This window comes from Triturus cristatus, chromosome 2_1, assembly GCF_964204655.1.
Source record: "Triturus cristatus chromosome 2_1, aTriCri1.1, whole genome shotgun sequence".
Classification (NCBI taxonomy): domain Eukaryota; kingdom Metazoa; phylum Chordata; class Amphibia; order Caudata; family Salamandridae; genus Triturus; species Triturus cristatus.
Window position 1 is genome coordinate 1,110,694,039 of NC_140581.1, and position 24,119 is coordinate 1,110,718,157.

At 45.2% G+C, this 24,119-nt stretch overlaps 1 protein-coding gene across 3 annotated transcripts in view; it reads right to left on the reverse strand.

Annotated features, from left to right (window-relative positions):
- The window catches only part of EPHA5 (EPH receptor A5), a 675,470-nt gene that overhangs the window by 137,440 nt on the left and 513,911 nt on the right, over positions 1–24,119 (reverse strand). For all 3 annotated transcript variants that reach the window (XM_085636504.1, XM_085636505.1, XM_085636506.1), the window contains exon 7: positions 15,672–15,831. In XM_085636504.1, coding sequence (XP_085492630.1) covers positions 15,672–15,831 — 160 coding nt within the window. The remainder of the gene's footprint in view (positions 1–15,671; positions 15,832–24,119) is intronic.

Below are 24,119 nucleotides of genomic sequence, written 5' to 3' on the forward strand. Positions count from 1 at the left end.
ACCAGGCATGCAGAATCTGCTAGTACACTGGGGTGCCCTCTTGCAAATCAGATACACATGTGCCACTGGCAACTGCTAATGTTGAACTGACCTATATAGTCGGTTGCGATGGGGCCTACACAGATCCAAAAGAGACCAGCTATGTGCTGGTCTAAATCTGGGTGAAGTGTGCAGTCATTATGGAGCACCTCACTGAAACCTGCTGGCTGTGAGGAAGAAGTGGTGGACTCCTGCCACCCTTGGGAGGCCACAGTGAAGCCCTCATATTGATACCACCACATGGCTCCCCTCTGTCTAGGACACATTTCTTCATTAGTGTCCAATGACTGCAAACTGAAAATGAAGGCGTATGAAGCAGTGTAACTGGACGTTCAGCCGGTCTCCCTAAAGATTGGGCAGAAAGTGAATCTTTATGTAATCTATTCAGCTTTGCATCACTACTTTTAAGCAGTGCTTTAAATGGGAAGAAAATAGTGCAGGTACTCATTTAAATGTGGCTAGTGGGCGGGGCTAGGGGCAGGGTTAAAGGCAAGACATGTGAAGTTTATTGGCTTATATACTAGTTGCAGCACATACGAGAAATGTCTTTCTATAAACCAATCAGGTTAATTAGCAGCAGCGGCCCGTGGAGGGAGTTCCGTGGGGCGGAAAGGCGGGGCGGGGGAGGGGCAGGGTGGGGGGTACTAAAAACCGGAATATGAATAATTGGAGGTAAGTAAACAATTAGATAAATAAAACGAATTTCGTAGCGCGTGCTGCATCGCAATTTGCGATTCAGGGCGCGCTACGAGTTGCGTTTTATTTATTTAATTGTTTACTTACCTCCAATTATCCATATTCCGGTTTTTAGTATCCCCCACTCTGCCCCTCCCCCGCCCCGCCTTTCCGCCCCACGGAACTCCCTCCACGGGCCGCTGCTGTTAATTAGTTAAACAAATTGAAAGTCAAACAGTGATATTTTAACACATCCTTATTTTGTAACATTTCTCTCACATAAACACGCACACACAAGCAGGCAAACAGACACACATAAACAGACATTCACACAAAAGAATCAGGTGGGATTAATGCCCTTTTAACCTCCCATGGTTTTCCCCATTGTGCTCCCACTGGGCTGCCTCGATTCCTTGCAACACAGCATGAGGACGAACGCCCGGATATCATGCAAATGAGCCCACGCTGAATAGGTCAGCGGGGGGGCTCAGCTCAGGGCTATAAAAGTGATCTGGCAGTTAAATAGACAGGCCACTACCACTAGAGGCCAATGCGCCTACCTTCCATGAGTACCGGTACTCTCCACGGCCGTAGAGAAGTGCCGGTACTCAGGGTGAAAAAAAATGAGAAGTGGGTGAGTACCAGCCCATTTAAAGCACTGCTTTTAGGAGTTATTTACCACCTATTGAGGCAGGCGGCATGCGTTCTAGTGCAGGCTTCACAGGAGCTTCATAGGGTGTGTGGATATTGTACTTGCCAGAGCTTGGAATAGAAAAAGTAAGTGCAGGTAACCTATATCTGAGTTCCTACTCGCTTTTCGGAAGTGCTGGAACTCTCCAATTAAAAGTATTGCACCTCTGCCGAGAAGTGCTGGTACTCATTGCCTGACATTGCTGGTCGATATAAAGCACTGGTACTTGCATAATACAGGCATCACAGTCTTACAATGGAAAAAAGTGTTTCATGGTTTTAGAAATGTGAAGCCTCAAACATGCCTTTAATTTTTTCCAGTGTGTTGGAATGGAAAAAACAAAGGGGCAGATTTACAAGCCCCTTGCGCCTCATTTACGCCGCCGTTGCGTCACTTTTGTGACGCAGCGGCGGCGCAAATCCTGCGCCATGGTGCGGGGTACTTACAACGTGACGCATCGGGGAGATGTGTCACGTTGTAAAGCCCTGAGCCAAATGTAGGCGTTCCTGCTAGGGGGGGGCGTTCCGATGCAGGAACGCCTCCTAAGAGTGGCTGAGTGAAATCTACAAGATTTCACTTAGTCACTTTTAGACCCATGCTGCGTCAAAACCCTGCGCCTGCCTGAAGCAGGCGTAAGGATTGACGCAGCATTAGCAAGATTGGGCCCCCCAGACCATTGCTGGAGCTGCGTCGCACTTGCGACGCAACTCCAGCAATGCGCCACTTTTACGGCACAGATGCGTCACGCATCTGTGCCGTTTTTGCCCCATGGTGCGCCGCAATGGAAATGCGGCGCATCCATGGTGGCGGAGCTGTGGCGCACAATAACTGGTGCATCCCTGCTGATATGCAGGGATGCACCAGTTATTGTAAATATGCCCCAAAGATTTTTCGTTTATCTAGGTTATACACATTTTCCACACAATGTCTAGGTGAGCAGGCACTTTAGGCTAGAATGAGGCGGCTCACGACGCAAGAAAGAGGGACATAAAATATATACTCTGCATCCGAACGCCACAAAATACCTCTGCACGCGTGCTCAATCCCTGAGGGTGCATCTTGCTTGGACACACACGCACGCACAAAAACGACTTGTTCGTAAATTGAGTGGTGAGTCCGCGGGCGCGCGGCCTTTCAGCTGAGTCACACAGAAACATGCGCGGCTCGAGCCAACATGGCTGCCCCCCTCCTTCCATCGGATATTAATTGTGTGTTCTTTTTGAATTGGCCGTCCTCTCGACAGTGATTTCTAAACTGTCGATGCGCTAATGGTAATATCATGCGAGAGACCCCCTTGAGGTAACCAGGTGGTCTGCTGGGCTTTTCAGAGACAGTGAGCTATGAGCTTTTCATTCGGCATATGTCTTCGTTCCTCGTGATTTATCAGTTCAGCTTCTCGCAGGAAATCCCACGGCTGGAGGCGAGCCCTGCGTAGAGGACAGCACCAAGAGCGAACAGGCTGTTAATCTTGCGCTAAAGTTGAAGACACACGCCTTCCGGGCCGGCCAAGGTACAACTGCAGGACATACGCATTTTACACCCTACTACTAGCTGAATGGAGCAGTCCATATAAATGTGGGACGTGTGCCTGGTACACGGCTAGAGAGCGGGAGCCAAGAAATTAACAGGGAGAGCAGAGCCAGGGACGAGTTAAGAACTTGTGCACCTGCCCAGCCCTGAAAATAGCTGGCACACAATCAACAAATATCACGTTTGAGTATGGTATGTTGACTTCAGAATTCACCGAAGTGTATTTCTTTAACACAGGGAAGCCTTTCACCTTAGGACATAGGTTTAATTGAAAAGTATTTATTAAAATTGGAACTTTATCAACATGATGTGAGAAACGTACCTGCTTCTACCCCGATGACAATGCTATTAATGAATTAGAATCAAGTGAGTTCTCATGTATACAATGTGGTCTATATTATTTTTTATAGATGCTCACATTTTAAAGGCTATTAAATCGAACACAAGACAGGTTTTTTGTAGGGCACACAAACTGATTTTAAGGTGCTCTTATATGTGATCATGAAAAAAAGATGCGTTCTAAAATAAAGTATTCACTTAGGATAAGAGATTTTGGTAAAGCAGGGACGCTGGGACTGATCCCAAGTTCTCTGTTTGAAACTGTAATTCAGCCACTCGACTGGTATGTCCATCTGTCATCAAGAGGTAATACTAGTGGGGACCTTGCCCTAGGGCTTGACGACAGATACAGACTACTTACATGTTTTGTTTTGAGCACAGGGAGATTTGCTAGGAGTCACGGCCAAGGCCAGATTCAACCCTAGCTGTCTGTGATGCACGGTCCGCAGCTGTAGCCACCAGGCCACATTGCCTGCTGTGAAAGATTGGGTCGCGTTGGGCTCGAGATTCCAGGAGGACCTCGAGCTAAGCCAAAGTCAGGCATTTGGCGTGACCCTGGCTCGAGCTTTCAGTGGCTAGTCCACCTCTATGCATTGAGCTAAAGAACGTCCTAGTTACATCTTTACTGTGGCAAGAACACATCACAAACAATTACACTTGTTACATTACGAAAATCATGGAAATCGAGATTGGCCCTTCTCAAAAATTAGTATGGTCACGAAAAATAGATTTTGAGGGCCCCAAATGAATGCTGCTGATCAAGCGTGAGGGGATACAGTCAGCTGTAATTAGAAGTTATTGACTTTTCTGTCATGTGGACGGAGTTGCATACATCAATATGCTTTACCCTGGAGCACATTTGCTCAGTCCCCAGTGCAAATTCTGGGCATAGATTTCAATTAATTGAAATGTCAATGGAGGTGGAAGTGACATCACACACCCTTAACCTCTGATGGTGTCACAAGGTTGATGCCCTGTCCCACATAGCCCTTCCATAGCCTCCTATTTACAGCGTAGTAGCTAAACATAGCTCACATTGCTCTGTTCCTGGTGCTGTCTTTACGATCCATGAAATCAAGGGTAGCAGGGAATTGCTAGGGTACCAAGCTACAAGCCAACATAGCAGGAGTAACTGCTGTCTACCCATAGTTGACATTTGTGGCCTCAGTGAGCCACATGTTTAACCATAGGTTTACCCATGTGCAGCAATGAGTTTCTCACCAATCCAATAGTCCAGAAGGATCTGCTGCAAATGACAGGTGACAGCATATGAGGAGGTTTATAATGGAGGGGCGAATCTAGGGTGCAAGGTCAGCCATGCAATTGGTTTCCGAAAACATCAAAAGCTTTAGCACTTGCCGTTCATGCTCCCGTGATCCACCCAGAGACAGTGTCATACTCTCCGTATCCAAACGCAGCCAGGCTGAGATTTATGTGACATGGGAACATTCTATGAATGACATAGGAGGGTTCTAGGCTTTGTATGTGGGGATTGGCAGTTGGGACTGTGCCTGGTTGTGTGGGCGCTGGGTGGAATCGGTCTCCTATATCTAATAAACATACTGGAATTTCAATGCAACTGCAATATCATTACTACTTCGTTCACAAGTCAGATAGTACAGAAAATTAGTCCTCAGGCAATGAGCCTTGGGGTGCAGTGAAGCACAGCTCTACCACATACTTTGACCTGTAGTTGCAAACAAATGTATGCTGGTCAAGCTGAAAAAATCTCAGAAAATCGTTCACGAGCATGTCAAAATAACTTGAAAGGATGCATTAAAGTGACTGGTGTGGTGGTGTACCACACAGGTCAGTTTAATGCATCCTTTCAAGTTATTTGTGGTGTACACATCAAAAAACATAAGGGTAATTGACAAATATTTTTCCTTGAGTAGTTGTGGCTTATTGCTGTTGATAGAGTGGAAAGTTTGTATCCTATCTGGGGTACCAGTTAGGGGTATAGTATAATCATTGTAGTCCGCAGACACATATTATTCATTGTCCGTAGTGAATTAGATGGTAGGAAAATATACCCAATTGATGTATGTGCATGAAAAATGAATCGATTCAATGTAAAGATCAATGTTTGGTTGTAGGTTGTAGAGAAGATGTGCAACAAGAGTAACCCATAGTTACATAGAATTCATAGTAATGTGGTGCATTGACATGTCATGTGCATTTATGAGTTTATGTTCAAGTGAAGTGTTTAAATTAGGCGTGTTAACATAGGCCCATGCTAAGGCACCATGTAAGAATCACTGCAAATAACATGGCGCATTTGTTAGCTTGAGTAGTAGGCCTGAATTCACAGTATTTAGAAATTGTCGTGCTAAACAAATGTTTGGATTTTAATGAGGTTGCAGAATGCCTGTGCCAGGACCCCAGCTGCCAGCAGGTCAGGATGCCTTATGTCTCTGGTCTCTCATTTCTTAAGTATTCAGGGGTGGCTGCACCAAGAGCTCGTGCACTTGCGTCTGTACGTGCAGGACTTGTGGTGGGGACTTGCGCGCCTGGTTACAGTGCACACAGCGCTTCGACGCACAGGTGACCCGTGATATTGTGTCACACGCGTCTACGCGTACAGTGCTTGTTGTGGGGACCTGCGGGCCTGTTTATAGTGCACACAGCGCTTTGAAGCACAGGTGACCATTGCATCACACGCGTCTGCTCGAGCATTACTTGTAAGTGGGACCTGCAGGCCTGGTTAAACAAGTGCATACAGCGCTTCGACGCACAGGTATCAATCATTCAGACATGTAGAGCACGGAGCAGAGGATGGAGTCACGCGCGAAGTCCAGCTGTGTTGTGTGTGGTGATGGGGTGGAGGGGAGGGGGGGCTGATTCGGTGTGCAGTGCAAGGAATTCGAACAAGATTAACCTGCCAAGCCCTGTGTTAGGTGAAAGGTGGCAGAGGACATGAGCAGGCTGCAGGGAGCCCCGGGCTGTTCTGTTCTCCGTTCTCGTTCGATGTAACCTGGTTACCGACGCAGTGCTCTACAGGGTCATGAGATCTGTAATCTGTCTATTTGGCTACCTGTCTGTCTGTCTACTTTTGTAAAATGATCGATTCTGTATTTTAATGCCACTTTCTCATTGGCTGCAGTGTGCACACTAAAGAGTGCATGCGGCTTCCATGATGGCACCCCTCCGCTTGAGTTTGTGGGCATGGATGACGCAGAGGGCTGTTCTCTTGAGCTCTGCCCCATGCCAGTTTCCTATTCCCGTAGAGCTGGTCTGGCAGGTGGCACGGGAGCCAGCAGCGACGTTGAACTCTTGTGTGTAAGTTGGTCGTGCCCATTTTCAGCCATATGGTGTGTGCCCGTGTTTGTGCAAATGGTCTCTTGCTTGAGAGACGTTCCTGGCTCTGTTGCCCAGGAAGAGAGCGTCACTGGAGAACAAGAAGGGCCCCTGGGGGTCACCCACAGGCCATTGTCGTTTATGGCACAATGGCATTGTGCCACTTGGATTCGGTGCAGTTTAACTTGTGCCGGGGCTGTGCATCTAAAGCTCATACTCAGCGGTGGCAGTGGGTTTATGGCTCAGTCGGCTGGGTGCTGCCTGCAGCGATGCCACGGGCTGATGCCTATATATTCCAGACACATGGGCATGCTCACACTTTCATCCCTCAGGTCGATAGAAGTGCCACCGAGTTGAGAGAACCGTCATTATTCCAGCGTTTAAAAGCAGGACTTTCTCGGTACGAGGCACCATGTAAATAATGGTGCAGCAGGAAGCCTACCAGGACCCCCATCAGAAGGGCCGACAAGGCTTTGGAGGATCAAACGCCCCAAAATGTCAACAGGAAAGACCCCCAGAACACCCTAAAACACCTCCCGCTCGTCAGTGTTTGGCTGTCAGGGCGCAATGACCAGTGCTTAATTTGTAAAATAATAAGTGCCAGGGCGCTGACCAGGAGGCCATGGCAGCTTGCAGCCCCCCCCCCCCCCCCATCATCCCTGTAATTGTCATTGCTGCCAAAACAACTACTAACCATCTCTCTCGTCTGCAAGGTGCAACAGGTCAGATTATTGCAGGCCCCCAGATCTAGGAATGGCTGGAGAGGGATGCGTTAGTTTTTTCTAATGTATATCATATACATAAGCAACCTAGTTCTGCCCAACTCTAAACTAGATGAGCAGCGCCACCATGTGGCAGAGTGTCATAAGTGCGGTGATAAGTGCCGGTTCCGAGCACTGGAAGCCTCCGGTTCAAATGAAACACTGCCAATGAGCCACCTCTCCTTTCAGTGTACAAGGGCAGGGAAACACAGCGTCCAGCACAAGAGCGCCCTCTCTATACTGGGCATGGTGTTTCCACGTACAGTCCACATATGGTGCATGGAAAAGCTCCAAGGGGTCCAGGTATTACATAGAGGTCTCACAGCATCACTTTTTATAATCTTCCATGTCTGGAGGTCTGCGCTCTGCTGGCTTCTCAGGGCTTCTATTCACAGTTCTAACATGTTTCATCAGTGGGACTGCTCATGTGAGCGGGATACTGTGCCCACAACATTAACATATAGCAATCTGTTAATACCACAACCACAAGTCTTGGAAAAAAAGCAGGTAAGACATGTTACATGACAGCAGCGTTCACTCGCAGTCATGGGCTGAGAGGCATGAAGTGAGGCATGTTACATGACAGCAGTGTCCGCGTTCTGTCTTGGGCCAAGAGACTGCTGGTGAAGCCTGTTACCTGACTGCAATGTCCAGTCACTGTCATGGCAGAGAGGCTCCAGGTAAGGCTTGTTACATGATCGGTCACTGTCATGGGTCCAGATGACGCGGTGAGATACGTTGTATGACCGCAATGCACGGTCACTGTAATGGGCCGAGAGACTGCTGGTGTGGCATGGTACATGGCAGCAGTGTCCAGTCAATGTCATGGACCCGGAGCCATCATGTGATGCGTGTCACATGACAGCAGCGTCTGGTCACTCCCATGGGCAGCTGAAGCATGTTACACAACAGCAGTATCCAGTCACTGTCATGGTCCGACAGACATGTTACATGACAGTAGTATCTGATCACTGAAACAGAACAAGCATTGGCATAGCCAATAGGTCATGCCTTTGGGACCTTATAAGTGTTTAGCCATGCAACAGTTGATGTTGTTGCACCAATGATATTGTGTTACATAACTAAATACTTATAAGGTCCCAAAGGCGAGACCTATTGGCTATGCCAATGCTTGTTTTAGTATGTATTATATAGCTACAGGCATTTTGTATTGCTTTTGTGAAGCGCTCCTGTGTGAACATAATGCCCTTTGGTTTATTATATTCTGGAATTAATACATATTACTGGTAGGTTGGGTCAAGTAATATTGCGACCCATCTATATTTTGTTTTCTTAGTATGTCAGCAAAACATTTATATTGATGACTACATAATTCATTCAAAGCAAACACAGGGAGATGATGGGCGGAGCGCTGTAACTTTTCAGACACTAACACCCAGTCAGAGATCTGGGTTGAATCCATCATCATTTTTTATCTCACTTCCCCAACCCAGTTCAGACCCAGCCGGATGCAAATCGGTCTTGACTCTGTGCCTCAAGGGAACAGTCCAGACCGAACTGCCAAGCCAGGTCTTCCCTGGTCCGGAAACAAGCATCCCGGGACAGGTTTCATGGCAACACCCCTCATTAGCCAGGCTAGCTTGAATCCAGTGGCAAAGTGAGCAAGGGACCCATGTCTGGGCGTACCCTGCCAACTTAGGGCAAACAAAGCAAACACAAGGAGATGATGGACGAAGCACTGATATTTTTCAGACACTCACCCCCAGTGACAGATCTGGGTTGAATTCATCATCGTTCTTTAGCTCACTTCGCCACCCCAGTTCAGACACAGCCATATGCAAATCAGTTTTGACCCTGTGCCTCATGGGAACTGTCCAGACCGAACTGCCAATCCAGGTCTTCGGCGCTCTGTCCATCATCTCATGTTTTTTACCTGATTAATTACAACTTAATGATTCAGTTACAAAACCTGAATAATAAGAAAGAATTGATAAAGCCAGGCAGTATTGCATGTAAAACTCGGGTGCAGAGCTATTGTCTTTGCTAATGGTTCTTTGCTTTAGCACCACATATAGTCTATTTTTTTATTTGACATTTGTAAATGACCATCTTAGAATGGCAAATTAATAAAATAGTATGCTAAGAAAAGTAAAAATGTCTGCTAGTGCATCAGAAAGTATGCATATGAATGCGAACAAATGTGCAGAAATATTGGATTGCTTTCAGTTTTTCTTCATGACAAGACCATACCAAATGACCCGCCCATCCATCTTGGAATAGGAACAATACTAAGCATTCCAAAATGGCCACCTGTGCATGCGTACTTATTGGTGCTAATGCATCAGCAACAATATATATTTTTTTTCTCATACTTAATTATTAATTCACCTTTTCAACATGGCAGGCAGGGAGCCAGTCTCAAATGTTAAATCTGAGATGCTGCATAAATGTGTAAAAGAGAGAGGCCCGATGGCAGTGTGTAGGTGCCTGAACCTGATCACAAAAAATTGAAGAAAAGAGCAAGGAACGGGGACAGGAAGGGAGGATGGAAGAGCATTGGACAAGTAGGGATGGCAAACAGGAAGAGAAGGAGAGCTGGTTGGTTAGGGAGAAAAGAAAAGAGAGTGAGGAAATTGATGTGCTCCCATGGAGTTCTAAAAATGAAATGTAATGGGAACTTGAGAAATAATGCAATAATTTCTTCACATCATTGCTGGAAGGATACAACTCACCCAATAAGAAACCAACACTACAGGTGTTTAACAAATATATGTTATTACATTTGAGGGATACAAAAGAATGTAAGAAGACTTTATCATCTTCCAGAAAGCCATCTGGGAAAGGATGTGGCCTTAAGGCTAGGGCGGTCGATCTCCAATCTGGAGAACCGGGTATGAGTCTCTGCAATGACGCTCAACATCTTGTCATTCTGGGCAAATCACGTAATCTCCCCGTACCTACAAAAAATGAATGTGTCCTTGTGTAACACAATTGGTCTTCATGTAAAGCGCTCTGATACCTACGGGTCAAGTTCGCACTATAAAAAACTACGAGAAAAATTAATGCAATATATTGGATGTCATGATGATTTTTGGGGCATGGGGTTACTAACCCGTTATGATGACTGGTACTTCAGGACAGGCTCAACCTTCCTTTACAGCACCCTCAGGAGGGTAGAGCCTGTCCAGTTGTAGCATCATTCTGGAAGAGGAAGTCAATGATGCACCATTCTATAAACAATCTGGGGGTGAGAGTCCGTAAAACACCCTAAAGGGGGTTTCTTTTTGCAGGGCAGGCATAGCTGTGTAGTGTTTTTATCCTACTGCCATATAAATCGATGGGCCTTATCCAGTGTATTATTTTTATAAGGAGAAAAGCTATTGAATAAGGAACAAAGAACTGAGATAGACAAGAAAGCCGTCCAATCATGAGCAAGGGGATGGCAAAAGCCCATCTTTAAGTATGGAAAACAATGCTGCCCGCGGAAACCAGCTGGTGCCACCTATAGTGAGACTGCATAGATGATGTGCACTGGTATGCATATATTTACATTTGGAACACATTTTCTCAGTTTTTAAAACCTCTTAAAGAACTCAGTGACCGATGGTGGAGATCCGTACAGTCGCAGAATCCCGGGTGCACGGGCATGTATACTCAGTACTCCTGCCCTCGAGAGGAGTACATTTGCAAACGTTTTTAAAACATTGGTGGCTATTTACTGTCATACAGGTGAGTCAAGTGTTTACCAGCTTTTGCGGATGATCTCACTCGCTCACCTGTGTACGCTTACAAACTCTACTTAACGCAAATTTGTTCACACATAAATCTACAAAAGCAGGAGAAATTTCTATTTGATCGGATCCAATTTTTAATGGGGAAGTCCCATAATTCAACATTCAAAGAGGTGAGACTGGGATTTCATCCATTTAAATGAGTTCACATTCACCTAAGTGGAACATCAGCTTCGGAAATAGGGTCCCAATTGAGAATATTTAGCGCAAGTGTAGAGGTTTTCCTAAAATGTGTGGGGCAATCCGGAGTTCATTAATTGCAATCCATCTTTTTACAAGATTCCACAATGTAATGGAAGACAAGCAATAAACCTGTCATCTGATTTATTCATTTAAGATGTTAATTCGATTTCTTAATTGGTTAGATTAATTGCACTCAGCACCTCATGCAGTGCTCATAATTATTTAAGAGGGGCCTCCCGTACCTCCCCGTGCATTAATTCGCCCCTCAGGAAAGACCTTTCCTAAGGCACAAATGGTGGTAGGGATTGCCAGCAGCCATGCTATAAATCATATTTAAATTGGATTTGTGAATAAAATTATACTCATTTTCAGGATTTTTCTTTCAAACTCGATTGCAATAGGCTGTGCCTTCTGTCTCACATCAATTGTTTCATGAAAATAGTCCACCTGGAGCAAGTACAAGCTTCAGTCATCTTCACTAGAGCCTCCAAGAAAGAGGTGGTTAGTAAGTTGCACATAAAACGCAAACCAATGGCAAGAAACAGGTCTGAGCAGAAAATATATCCCACCGAGACATTTTCTGCTTCAACCAGTCTCCCCTGAGCAAAATAGTGACGCATAGGTGCGTAATGTAAAATTTTGTCAATTTCATGTATTTCGCCAACATGAAATTCGCAAACTTTGCCAGGATAATTTAAATTTCACACAGGCCTATTCTGGAGGCAACTTAAGGACTGATCTAAAGTTTGGCAGATGAGACACTCTGTCACAAACATGATGGATATCCTGTCTGCCGTTTTACATGTACATTATGTCCGACTGCGCTCTTAATATAGTGGACGGGATATCTGTCACGTTTGTGGCGGAGTAACCTATCCGCCAAACTTTAAATCAGGCCCATAGTATTTGGAAGGGGCAGCACTTGGCTGGATGATTTTTCTGCTCTTACACATTAATTTTAAAGGACTTCAGGTCAGTGTGCGTCTGAGGAGAGTCCATTTTGTGTCGTGGATCCTTCATATTGAAGAAAATTTGAAAGAATGGTTTCTTATGTTGATATAGACATGGAGTCATTGAAAATGCTCACTGTAATTAAACAGTGCAAAATGTTACAAATATGACTGTATATTTTTTATAAAACATTTAAGGCATACCTAATATTTCTGTAACCTGCGTATTTGAGTTTTGTAAAATTCACAATAAGTAGTCACATGAATATTTCTAAAACACTTTGCGAAGCTGTGAAGGCGAGTGTTATGGTTGATTAGAGAGACTCAAGTGTTCTCACTGCAAACTGATGGAATGGTATTTGTTACGGTACTTGTTTCCTTGCTTTAAAAAAATACTTCCTGTCTATTGCCCCTGCACAAATATGTCCCATGTTTTTGGTTCCGCACACAACTAACCCCTTAGAGAACATCCCAGTAACTGATTGTGATCCCTGTGAAGCTCTGACTAGGATGAGCTCACATCATCATAGAAGTGCAGAGGATCTCTGCACTTTAAAAGATGGCAGATGTTTAAAGAAGGTCAAGCGAGGAGGGAACATCGGCGTTCCTGCTGCTGTTCAGTACCTGGATAAGGGCCATCAGTGTGAACTTCGCCTCACTGACCTGCAGGAGGCTAGTGCCCATGCCTTCCAGCCTACTGCAACACCACCACTTTCCACACACATTTGACAGTTCTTTCTTCCTGCAGAATCTGTAGACCTGGTGCACCGGTGCCTAGTGATGCTGCTCCCACTCCTTGTGCATGACTGTCCATGTCTGCCATATCTATGGACCCCCATTGGTCCCTTTACCGCATGTCACTTGCATTCAGCTACCATCCACCAGCAGCATCTCTATATAAAGCACCATGTAGCCCGCCTTTGTGCCGCTCTGCCCTACCCTGCTGTCACTATGTGTTACCCTTCTCATTGCAGACCCTCTCTGAGCTGCCTTGCCACTGCAGCTTCTCTGTGCCCAAGTGTTCGGCAAGGTGGTTGAGCGTCGTAGCCTTGGCAAGTGAGCACACATGCTCATTAAAAAAAGCGGAGAAAGGGAAATGCCTTGCTGGACTTATGAAAAAAAGAAAACATTTTTTTGCATTTTTCTTTAGAACCTCCAGTCATCCTGAAAGTAGTCGCCTTGCCTAAAAACTTATGAATTGGATGACTGCGAAGACAATTCTTCAGTGTTGAGCCCAGTCATAAACTGCTATTGAGGGCCTCAAATCATGCGAAACCTGGTACTCGTCTCATTTTCATTGCTATCTGCGGTCAGGAGATCAAAATTATGCCCCCCTATGCTGCCAAGAGTACTGATTGTCAGAAATAATCTGTTCCCGACCAGTGCCTACTTTCTAACTTTTTAAAAAAATATATGAGTGCAGGGACCCAAAAATTTTCTTATGAGCCCACTGCCAGCATTACCAAATGTCTGGCTAGCCACCACCCACTTCATTCCTCTTTCTTCCATCACTCTACACTGCATGTCTCTTTCACTAACTCCTCAGGTTCTTTATAATCTTCCTTTCTCTCTTTGTCACTATTTTCTCATCTTTCTCTTCCTTCTCGTCCTCCATGTTTGCCTGTCTCTCTCTGGATCTGGGTTACAGTTCAATAATGAAAAAAAAAGTCATGGACCCCCAAAACTGTGTACCCATCATCTGCAATCACAGGTACAAATTAAGCACCATGTCTGGCTTATCGTAATGTGCAGGCAACAAAGTACTACACAATATTGCTGACCATTGTTTACCATATATTCTTAAGAGGGAAATGCTCATTTAGATGAGCCTACGGCACACTCGACCGGGAAGCACAGATATCTTTCTGGATATCGAACGCCCCCCACTCAAGATGTTAGACAGTGTCAGGATCAGGGGGTCCTGAAAGCTGGGCTAGACCTTTGTGTGACCTACACACATTGTTCCCCTGCCTTTATACTGCATTAGCATTAAAGTAACATGTGGCAACCCCAGGGCTGGCTCGTCCATTGGAGCGGAAGAGCGTCGCCCCTCTTAAATGCCCCCTAAACACCCCCAAGATGAAAATTAAAATGGTAATTCATTGCCATTTTATTTTTCATCATCCTGTCCTGAACTGAACATCAGGACAGGACGGGGCCTGGTGAGTGACAGTATGGAGAAGTGGTGGTCAGAGGGCTGCCTTTGCACTGTTTATGTCTCTTTGGTCGGCTGTCTTGGGACAGCCAGTCAGACATGCGTATTTTAAACCGCTCCACTCAGATGTCTTAAGACAGCTTGGCTGAGAGTAAGTGCAGGCCTCTAGTGCACTGTGGAGCGCTGATTGAGGTCGTTCCCTCCAATCAGGGTGCTGCTCACATGCTGCATATTGAGCAGCGCCAGGATTGGGCAAGGAAGTTTACTCATGCCCGCAGCCACGCACTCTAGATAGAAGAGGTCCTGAGTGCAGGCCGTGTAAGGTAAGCAGTGCTTTAAAAAAAAAAAAAAAAAAGTATGGTGACAGTGTAGAACCATGCGGTACGGCCAGACACGTTTTAAGGCATGGTCAAAGTGGGCTCTGGCCCAGGGCCCCAGCCTTTCAGGGGGCCCCCTGATAGAGCCAGCTTTGTTCTGCAGAACGTCTTGCCCGGATGAATTTGAATGATTCTTAAACATAGATGGTTTTAAATCCTGTTTACCTTTAATTTATTTTTAATACGGGTAACGTGTGGGAGTCTATTGCAGACATTTTTCAGAGAAATGTTGTGTTTATGTTTTTGAACGACATGCAACGTCCATAAAAAAAGTTTCTTTTAGGTCGAAAGAGGGCACAGAGATTATCTGCAGTCATATTAGTGAACTGCTGCCCGGTTACAATATTGAAACCATTGTCACTATCCCTGAATATTAGATGGAAACACATTTAGAATTTGGACCAGTGTGTCAGGGACATGGTCAAAGAGGACCTGAAAGAGCTGAAACATGAGCATCAATCAAAACTCTTCCAAACGGCCCACAAAATCCTTAAGATGTCCCAGGGTGGGGCAAGTAGTCTGCTAAAGGCGCCTTTAGTCTCTGAAGAACTGGCAGGAGCACAGCGCCCTCAGACAAACTGCCATGAAATATATGCAGCTTTTGTAAAACAACCAGTAAGTGGTAAGCAACAGCAAATCAATCAGAGCATGCACGCCATAAGCAGAATTCCAAAATGGCGACCGCGCGCAATTGTCTCCAAAACGCCCGGATGTTTCCTCTGCTGCTGGACGAAGTGCAGTGACGAGCAGGGGCAGATGTGTTAACCTGTCAACCTGGTGACAGGTGCAAGGCTTCTTAGCTCAAGGGATCAGGCCTGGGAGACAGAGCGCGGGAGTCAGACGGACAGAGCGCCCTGAAAGGGTATCGATCCGCCGCTAACCGTTACAAGGACATGAGATGACAGTAATTAAAATCACTTACACACTGGGCTCGTTTCGAACTCAAACCGCCGGCTGAAGCCACCGTAGCCGGCCGCTGTGCGGGCTCGGATTTGGAAAATGTACACCGAAGCTGGTTTCAGCCCATCGGCTGTCATCTCGGTCTCTCTGGACTTGATCATCGTGTAGCTGGTTTCATGGTCCTTGTGCCCCAAAGTAAGAGAAGAGAGAAAAAAATGCGAGTTATTATGGCGCACATAGGTGCAACAAATATCCGTGAAATTGAAAAGCTGTGTTATTCAAACAGAAGCATTTAACGCACTCAAGGCAGATTTCCTATTTTTGTTATTCTGATGATGAATATAAATTGATATTAACATGCATTTCTCATGATACGTTTAATAACAAACTGTGAGAGCAAAGTATAACGCAGTAGAGGAATGTAAAACCTAAACAACCCATTTTATTTTCTTATTAGTTGTTTCGATATATATTTATATAAAAATCTATATATATATATTTATTCACAAAAATAATAGCGCGGCACTCCTCTTGGTGGTTAGATGTTGTATATTTCAAATCGTGTCCTTCTCCATCCAGAAAGACACGATTTGAAATAAACAACATCTAACCACCAAGAGTAGTGCCGCGCTATTATTTTTGTGAAGAACTAAACTTGCGAGACTTTGTCCTGGTCTCGACGTGGGCACCGACTGGACAATTGAGTAGAGATGTATATATATATCTATACATACACAAATGCACACACACATATGAACATACACACATATGTTATGATTGAATTAAACTGCATATATTATTAAAAAATGTTATATATATATATATATATATATATATATATATATATATATATATACATATTACAAAATATATATATTGGTGAGTGGCCTTAGAATGACTTATTTCTCATCACCAGGATGTAAAGCAGTTAATTATTGCTTCACTGTAAGGTATGAATTCTATAATACAATAAATATGAGACTGAGTTACATACTTTTCTAGTATCCATGGTAAAGTTCAGCAATAAGACAAAAAAAGTTATTCAAAAGAACTTCAGCTGTGAGTCATATCCCACAAGCACTAGACCAATCACAGTCAATAAAGCATTGGGTACGCACAAGACACACCATTCCATACAATCCACAAGTTACCAGAAATAAATACTTAAAAAAAGAAAAGATGTAAATTCCATTATTGAGTCAGACTAGACATCCGGGGCACCTTATATGGTAGACTTAATTTAGAACTTGGGGCACATATTCAGACCAGTTGAAGGTGAAGCATACAAGCATTGTATGGATGAGCTATTAAAACCCCCACACTTTTGGGACATTACAAAACATTTTCAACGCTACCCATCCTGTGAAGTATACCACAATACCTGTTAACAACAATTTCCCCTTATTTTCCCATCACCTTACAGATCACTGAACTAGAGTGCTGTGCAACACTCCTGCAAACAACAGTAACCCGACACCTTGTGAAATGCAGGCCCAGTGACTATAATTCGGAATGTGACACTCTCCGAGAATTAGACGTCCCCATCCTAAACAAGCATTGGCATAGCCAATAGATCTCGCTTTTGGGACCTTATAAGTATTTAGTTATGCAGCACAATATCCTTGGTGCAACAACATTAACTGTTGCATGGTTAAACACTTATAAGGCCCCAAAGGCGAGACCTATTGGCTATGCCAATGCTTGTTTTTTTTTTTAAAGACAAGCAGTGCTATCAGGCTCCGGCTGCCACTTAGAGGTAGAGAGAGAGAGGTGTGTAGAGAGAGGTGGCTAGAGAGAGGTGTGTAGAGAGAGGTGGGTAGAGAGAGGTGGGTAGAGCAAGGGGTAGAGAGAGGGGTAGAAAGAGGGGTAGAGAGAGGGGTACAGAGAGGTGTAGAGAGAGGTGTAGAGAGAGGGGTGTAGAGAGAGGGATGTAGAGAGAGAGGTGTAGCGTGGTAGAGAGGTAGAGACGTAGACAGAGAGGTAGAGAGAGGTAGAGAGGTAGAGAGAGGTAGAGAGGTAGAGAGAGGTAGAGAGAGGTAGAGAGAGAGGTAGAGCGAGGTAGAGAGAGAGGTAGAGAGGTAGAGAGAGAGGTAGAGAGGTAGAGAGAGAGTGGTAGAGAGGTAGAGAGGTAGAGAGAGAGAGGTAGAGAGAGGTAAAGAGAGGTAGAGAGAGAGAGAGGTAGAGAGAGGTAGAAAGAGAGGTAGAGAGAGAGAGGTAGAGAGAGAGAGGTAGAGAGAGAAGTAGAGAGAGAGGTAGAGAGATAGGTAGAGAGAGAGGTAGAGAGAGGTAGCGAGAGGTAGAGATAGGTAGAGAGAGAGAGAGGTAGAGAGGTAGAGGAAGAGAGGTAGAGAGAGGTAGAGAGAGAGGTAGAGAGAGAGGTAGAGAGAGAGGTAGAGAGGTAGAGAGAGGTAGAGAGGTAGAGAGAAGTAGAGAGAGAGGTAGAGAGAGAGGTAGAGAGGTAGAGATAAGTAGAGGGAGAGGTAGAGAGGTAGCGAGAGAGAGGTAGAGAGAGGTAGAGTGAGAGGTAGAGAGAGAGAGGTAGAGATAGGTAGAGAGGTAGAGACAGAGAGGTAGAGAGAAAAGTAGAGAGAGAGGTAGAGAGAGAGGTAGAGAGGTAGAGAGAGAAGTAGAGAGAGAGGTAGAGAGAGAGGTAGAGAGAGGTAGAGAGAGGTAGAGATAGGTAGAGAGAGAGAGAGGTAGAGAGGTAGAGGAAGAGAGGTATAGAGAGGTAGAGAGAGAGGTAGAGAGAGAGGTAGAGAGGTAGAGAGAGGTAGAGAGAAGTAGAGAGAGAGGTAGAGAGAGAGGTAGAGATAAGTAGAGGGAGAGGTAGAGAGGTAGCGAGAGAGAGGTAGAGAGAGGTAGAGTGAGAGGTAGAGAGAGAGAGGTAGAGATAGGTAGAGAGGTAGAGACAGAGAGAGGTAGAGAGAGAAGTAGAGAGAGAGGTAGAGAGAGAGGTAGAGAGGTAGAGATAGGTAGAGAGAGGGAGAGGTAGAGGGAGAGAGGTAGAGAAGTAGAGAGAGAGAGGTAGAGAGAGGTAGAGAGAGTTTAGGAGATAGAGGTAGAGAGAGGTAGAGGTAGAGCGAGAGGTAGAGAGAGAGAGAGGGAGAGAGAGAGGTAGAGAGAGAGGTAGAGAGAGTGAGGTAGAGGTAGAGAGAGAGAGGTAGAGAGGTAGAGTGAGGTAGAGAGAGAGAGGTAGAGAGAGAGAGGTAGAGCAGTAGAGAGACAGAGAGAGGGAGAGAGAGAGAGGTAGAGAGAGAGAGGGAGAGAGAGAGAGGTAGAGAGAGAGAGGTAGAGAGAGAGAGGGTGGAGCAAGAGAGAGAGAGAGGTAGAGAGAGAGACGTAGAGCGAGAGAGGGTGGAGGAAGAGAATGAGAGAGGGTGGAGCAAGAGAGAGAGAGAGGTAGAGCGAGAGAGGGTGGAGGAAGTGAATGAGAGAGGGTGGAGGAAGCACGTGTGTGTACGGGTCCAGGAAATGGTATAGGGTCTCACCAAGAGGTAGGAAGTACGCAAAAATAAAGGGAGCCAAGGGTGAGCCACCCAGGTAGTTGCTCGGAGGATCCACTAAGGGATGGTGGATTCTACAAGTAAAGAAGCGCCATATGAGAATCACTGCATGTAGAAATCGCCTCACAATAAGTAGGTCCACTAATGATTGAGGAAGTGAAATCAATATGCGTTAATTATGGGCCATAAAGGAGGAAGTATTAAAATTCACCATATCAAGCTCAATGCACGTAAATATGGGCCACGTGAAGGAGGAAAAGCCAAATGAGCATCAAGAATGTGCCATGTTCTAGAGAATAGGCTCACTGTAAGTAGCACAACAAAATTCTATTAGCCATGCAACAGTTTAATGTTTCGCAGTTGCCAAAAGTCCGCCCGTCTGCTTCCTCTCCCCCCGGCTGGTTTGTTCCTCGGTCACGCCCACGGCACAATCTCCCGGAAGACACCACTAACACCTAAACTGCCCTAATTAAGGCCCTGCAGGCAAGAGAAGTGGTACGGGTTTTGAAAAGGCAAACAAACATAAGAGGGAAAGAAAGGGGTGGACGAAAAAGAAGCCCATTAAAGGGGAGTGGAGAGCAGAGATGAGGGGGAGAAGAAAGGGAAGGGTGGAGAAAGAAATGCGGCTGGAGAAGAGTTAAAGCAGGGTGGAGTTGGACCAGAGGATCGGAGAAGAGACACCTCTCGGAGCCCACCTTACTGAGTCACGGTCGAGCATCATCTCATCTCTAAAACGCCATAGAAGAAATGTTTACATTTTTGAAGTGTTACATGTTGCAAAGCAGCTGCGTTTTAATTCTGGAATGGAATTAAAGTCATCAGATGCGCAGCTAAAACCAAACTTCGGGTGGGAAAGGGGGGTGAGCGGAAGGGGCATTGGGATACTCTTTCGAAGAAGGTGGGCACAGGCATCTTTAGATCCTAGTAAGAATTACCCGTGGGCAGTCCCTTTACTGTTCTGGACTGGAACAATACACAGCCTGGAGGGTCCTTTACCGGGAAATAGTGCATTTTAAAAAACACTGAGCCATTTGGTCCTGGAATAGAAGACTTAACAACTTGCTGTTTAAGTATATTTCTGTAGTTAATTATTTTGCGTAAACCATTTCGCAGCACATAGCACAATGATGTAAGTTGCAAAATGGAATATCGGTACAGGAGACAACTCTTGCAGCTTGGCGGGATTGAGCCTTGAGGCTTGAAGAAGTAAACAAGTGGGAGGGGTGGGGGGAGTGCACATGCGCACACACAGGAGACAACTCTTGCAGCTGGGCGGTCTTGAGCCTTGAGGCTTCAAGAAGTAAACAAGTGAGAGGGGTGGGGGGAGTGCATGTGCGCGCGCGCTAAGCAGCAGCTGTTTGCTCTTTTTGGAAGCAAATACTCGTGCTTGTGGTGCGCCCCTGCACGTTCCCGCAAGGTGTATGCCGCCACAAGCACGAGTATGTGCTTCGAAAAAGAGCTCCACAATGGCTAAAGGTCTCCTATGCGGTGCATGCGCGCTGCGTAGGCGAGACCTAAAAAGGGGACAATGGCCGCTCAGTAGGGACACTTGCCATGGCCCTGTCCACAATCAGGAGTCAACACCTGAGTTCATGCCCAACCAACTTCATCACCTGTTTCCTAAGACACAATGCTAGTTCCAAACACACATGCACACACACACTCACATGCAGGCAGTCATACCCGAAACGGAAAGGCAGGCCAAACAAACAAGGGAATCACTAGCTGCTAGACATCAACCATCCCAGGATGCACCACTGATACCGCAGAGCTGGCAGAAGTACTCATGCAAAAACCACCAAGGGCTGAAGACTTTCAGCGCTGACAGTGATGCCAGGAGCTGCTCCACACATCCCAGGACCTTATTCTATGAATGTTGCCTCCCAGTGCCAGCACAAAACACAAAGTCACTCCTTCCTACCATCCAAGCCTCAGGAATGCAACAGAAGAGGTGATCTTGACTACCACCAATGGCGCCAGATCCACATACATTGCCCACGAGGCAAGCACATCCATGAAGCTCAAGACAGATGGGCCCTAGCAAGATGCGGACTTCAACAAATGTTCAATCCTAATTCTGGCCCTTTCATATGAGACGCGTCAGAAGAGAGAGTTGTATCCCTCCACCTTAGATCCAATGGCTTTTATACATCCTTTTTACAGCAATTGAGAGGACACTACAGCTTTTTTTTACATACCATTCTCATTCTGTTGCTGTCTATTACACTCTACTGTTTGTTTTTTGATGCTTATATTTTAGGATGCATTACTTGTATTGATGGTCTGTTCCAATTTTAATGTATATTATTTAGTGATGCTTTTTAACTGTTTATGTTTGACTGTTCATGTTCTTGCAGGAAAACTAAATTTAGATTTTGTTAAGCCAGACAGAAAAAAAGTGTTATAGTTGCGAGAACAGATTATTTGATTGTACTTTGGGAAACAAACATATCTTTCTTGTGAGTTTACTGTCGGGAATAACTAGCAGTGATTTAACCTTCCTTTAAAGACGTTCACGGGGCCATTTTTGAGTGCTGTCACAAAGTATCAATCCAGAGGGAAGGGGGAGTTTTCTTGCTCAATGCTTTATATACTCAGTAAATACGCCTTATGTAAAATTTAGCTTACAAAAATAGCACAAATTGATTTTTATAGAATGCCTGTAGGTTGCAGCTTGTGCTTTGGCAAAACACTAATACATTTTTCTTATAAACTTACATATTTTGCATAAAACTGGGCATTCTCGCTCATACTAATAAAATATTTATTGGGAAAACATAAAAGAGCTAAAAACATGTGCCATCAAATGTTGCCTGTATTTGATCTCCTTTTTTTGTCTTTTTTCCTTTTACAGCAATCCGCGAGGGAAACACTTGGGGAACATTCAAATTAAAATAAAATTGAAAACTGCACCACAGCCATCTAAAGACAATATTAGAAGCTAAAAATAACAGATGAGGGAGTCATGGCCTTTATATTTTCGCTGGGGCAACTTATTCATATCAGGGCCTCTGTCCTTTCCCCAGAGCTACTATCCAGAAGGCAGGATTCACCATATCCATAGAGAGCATTTCCACCCACATAGCATGTACACTGAACATGTTATGGGATAGGCATAGCTAAAAATTGCCAATAAAGATGGTGTGATGGGTCGGTGAGTTAAACACTCATTGCTGGTTTCTGCTATGAGTTGCAAGTCGTAAATTTAAATCCTTTGCAAGGCCTACTCAGCATTCTATCTTTCCCAGGTCGGCAGTACAAATAAATTGGACAATAGTAAGCTCACAATGTACAGCGCTGAAATGGCAGAAGTGTGTCCTCAAGCACTATATAAAATACATTATTATCATCACAGGCTTTTTTTTACGTCGAGCCTACCAGAATGCAGACCTGTCTGACTGTGAAAGACCAATTGTCAGCTTACTAAGAACTTAAATTGGGTATAAAGCATGCCCCCAGCTTACCACTGGCTTTATTGTCACTCTCAATTGCTTGCTTCTTATTCAATTGCTTGGCTTGTCCATGATGTGTTTATCCCGCCCCTTGAGGGTAGCTTCTTTCTTTGTGCCACTTCATTGTTCACTTTTAGGGAACTACGTTTTTCTTTTCTTTTAGCTTAATCGCTCCATGACAGTGAATGTGTTTTGAGTTGTCTCCCTTGCTCCATGTTCTCTCTCACCTGCGTGCTTCTATCCTACACTCAGACTCCATTTTGCTCTTGCTCGTTTGTGCGCTTCTCCCCACATCTGCCGTCTTTCTCTCCCTTGTGTGCTGTTTATCCCCTCCCCTTCCTCTCCTCATTGCTTCTTGCCCTCAAAGGCTCCTTCATTGCCCACCCACAGTCCTCTTTTTAAATTAATTGAAAAGAATTATAGTTAAAAATAGCACTTTTTCATGCTACTTGGGACTTCATTATGAAGACGGTGGGACTTTTGTCCTACCACCATCATATCGGGGATTTGACCGCCCAACATTCTGTCAGATGTCCCGCCACTGGAATTACAATGTGACCGCCTTCAAGGCAGCCGCAAAGTGTATTTTTTGTATTGCGGCGTGTGCTGCGGGCTGCAGCACACACCGCAGTACAAACCATACACTTTGTGCATATCCCTGCACTATGTCACCATAGGGCGCCTGCCACATGGTGCAGGGATATGTTGGAGGGCACCATAAGTGCCCCCCATGTGCCATGTTGGAGGGCCTGGGAGGAAGGAGGCCCGCTACGGGCCCCCAATGTCCCTTTCCGTCTGCCTTTTCATGGTGGGTAAACCTCGTCCGAGCTGGGAAGATGGAAATGACTTGCCAGATAAGTTGGTGATAAACAAGGTTGTTCTGGTGGTCTGAATGTCAGAAGAGTTGTGATCCCATTTATGAAGTCCAGAAGGATGATTTGATTGATTCTGTGTCAGACTTTATTTCAGAGTATTTTATAATTCTCTATAATTTCTATCAATAAACGCCTGTACCTCAGGCAATCACGGTCACTGCCTCAATTCAGGAAGGACCTCAAGACCTGGCTCTTCGACTAAACTGCAGATTCCCCCTCCCCCGCCAGCGCCTTGAGACCCTTATGGGTGAGTAGTCGCTCTATACAAACCCTGATTGATTGATTGATTACATGGCTGACGGTAGAGTCACATGTCCAATCTATGGGCAAACTGTATGACTCTGTTGTGCTATGACTGCAGTCGCTACCTCTTTTTGTGAAGACTTGTGCAATTCACCTGTTAGCCAAGCCATGCAGCTTTGTGACCAAGAAGTCCTTGGTGAAGACTACCTCTGTCACTCTTGTAAATCTGCGACAGGTTGCGAGACTCGAGATCCACATTTTCCCAACTTTAGCCCAGTTTTTACCCCATTAAGACGTTGACTGTTTTCTCCATTTGGAAAAGCGAAGAACGGCGCCACTATGTGACATCACTTGGTTTCAGTATTCCCTCTTTTACCAAGTCTTTGGCATGGCCGTA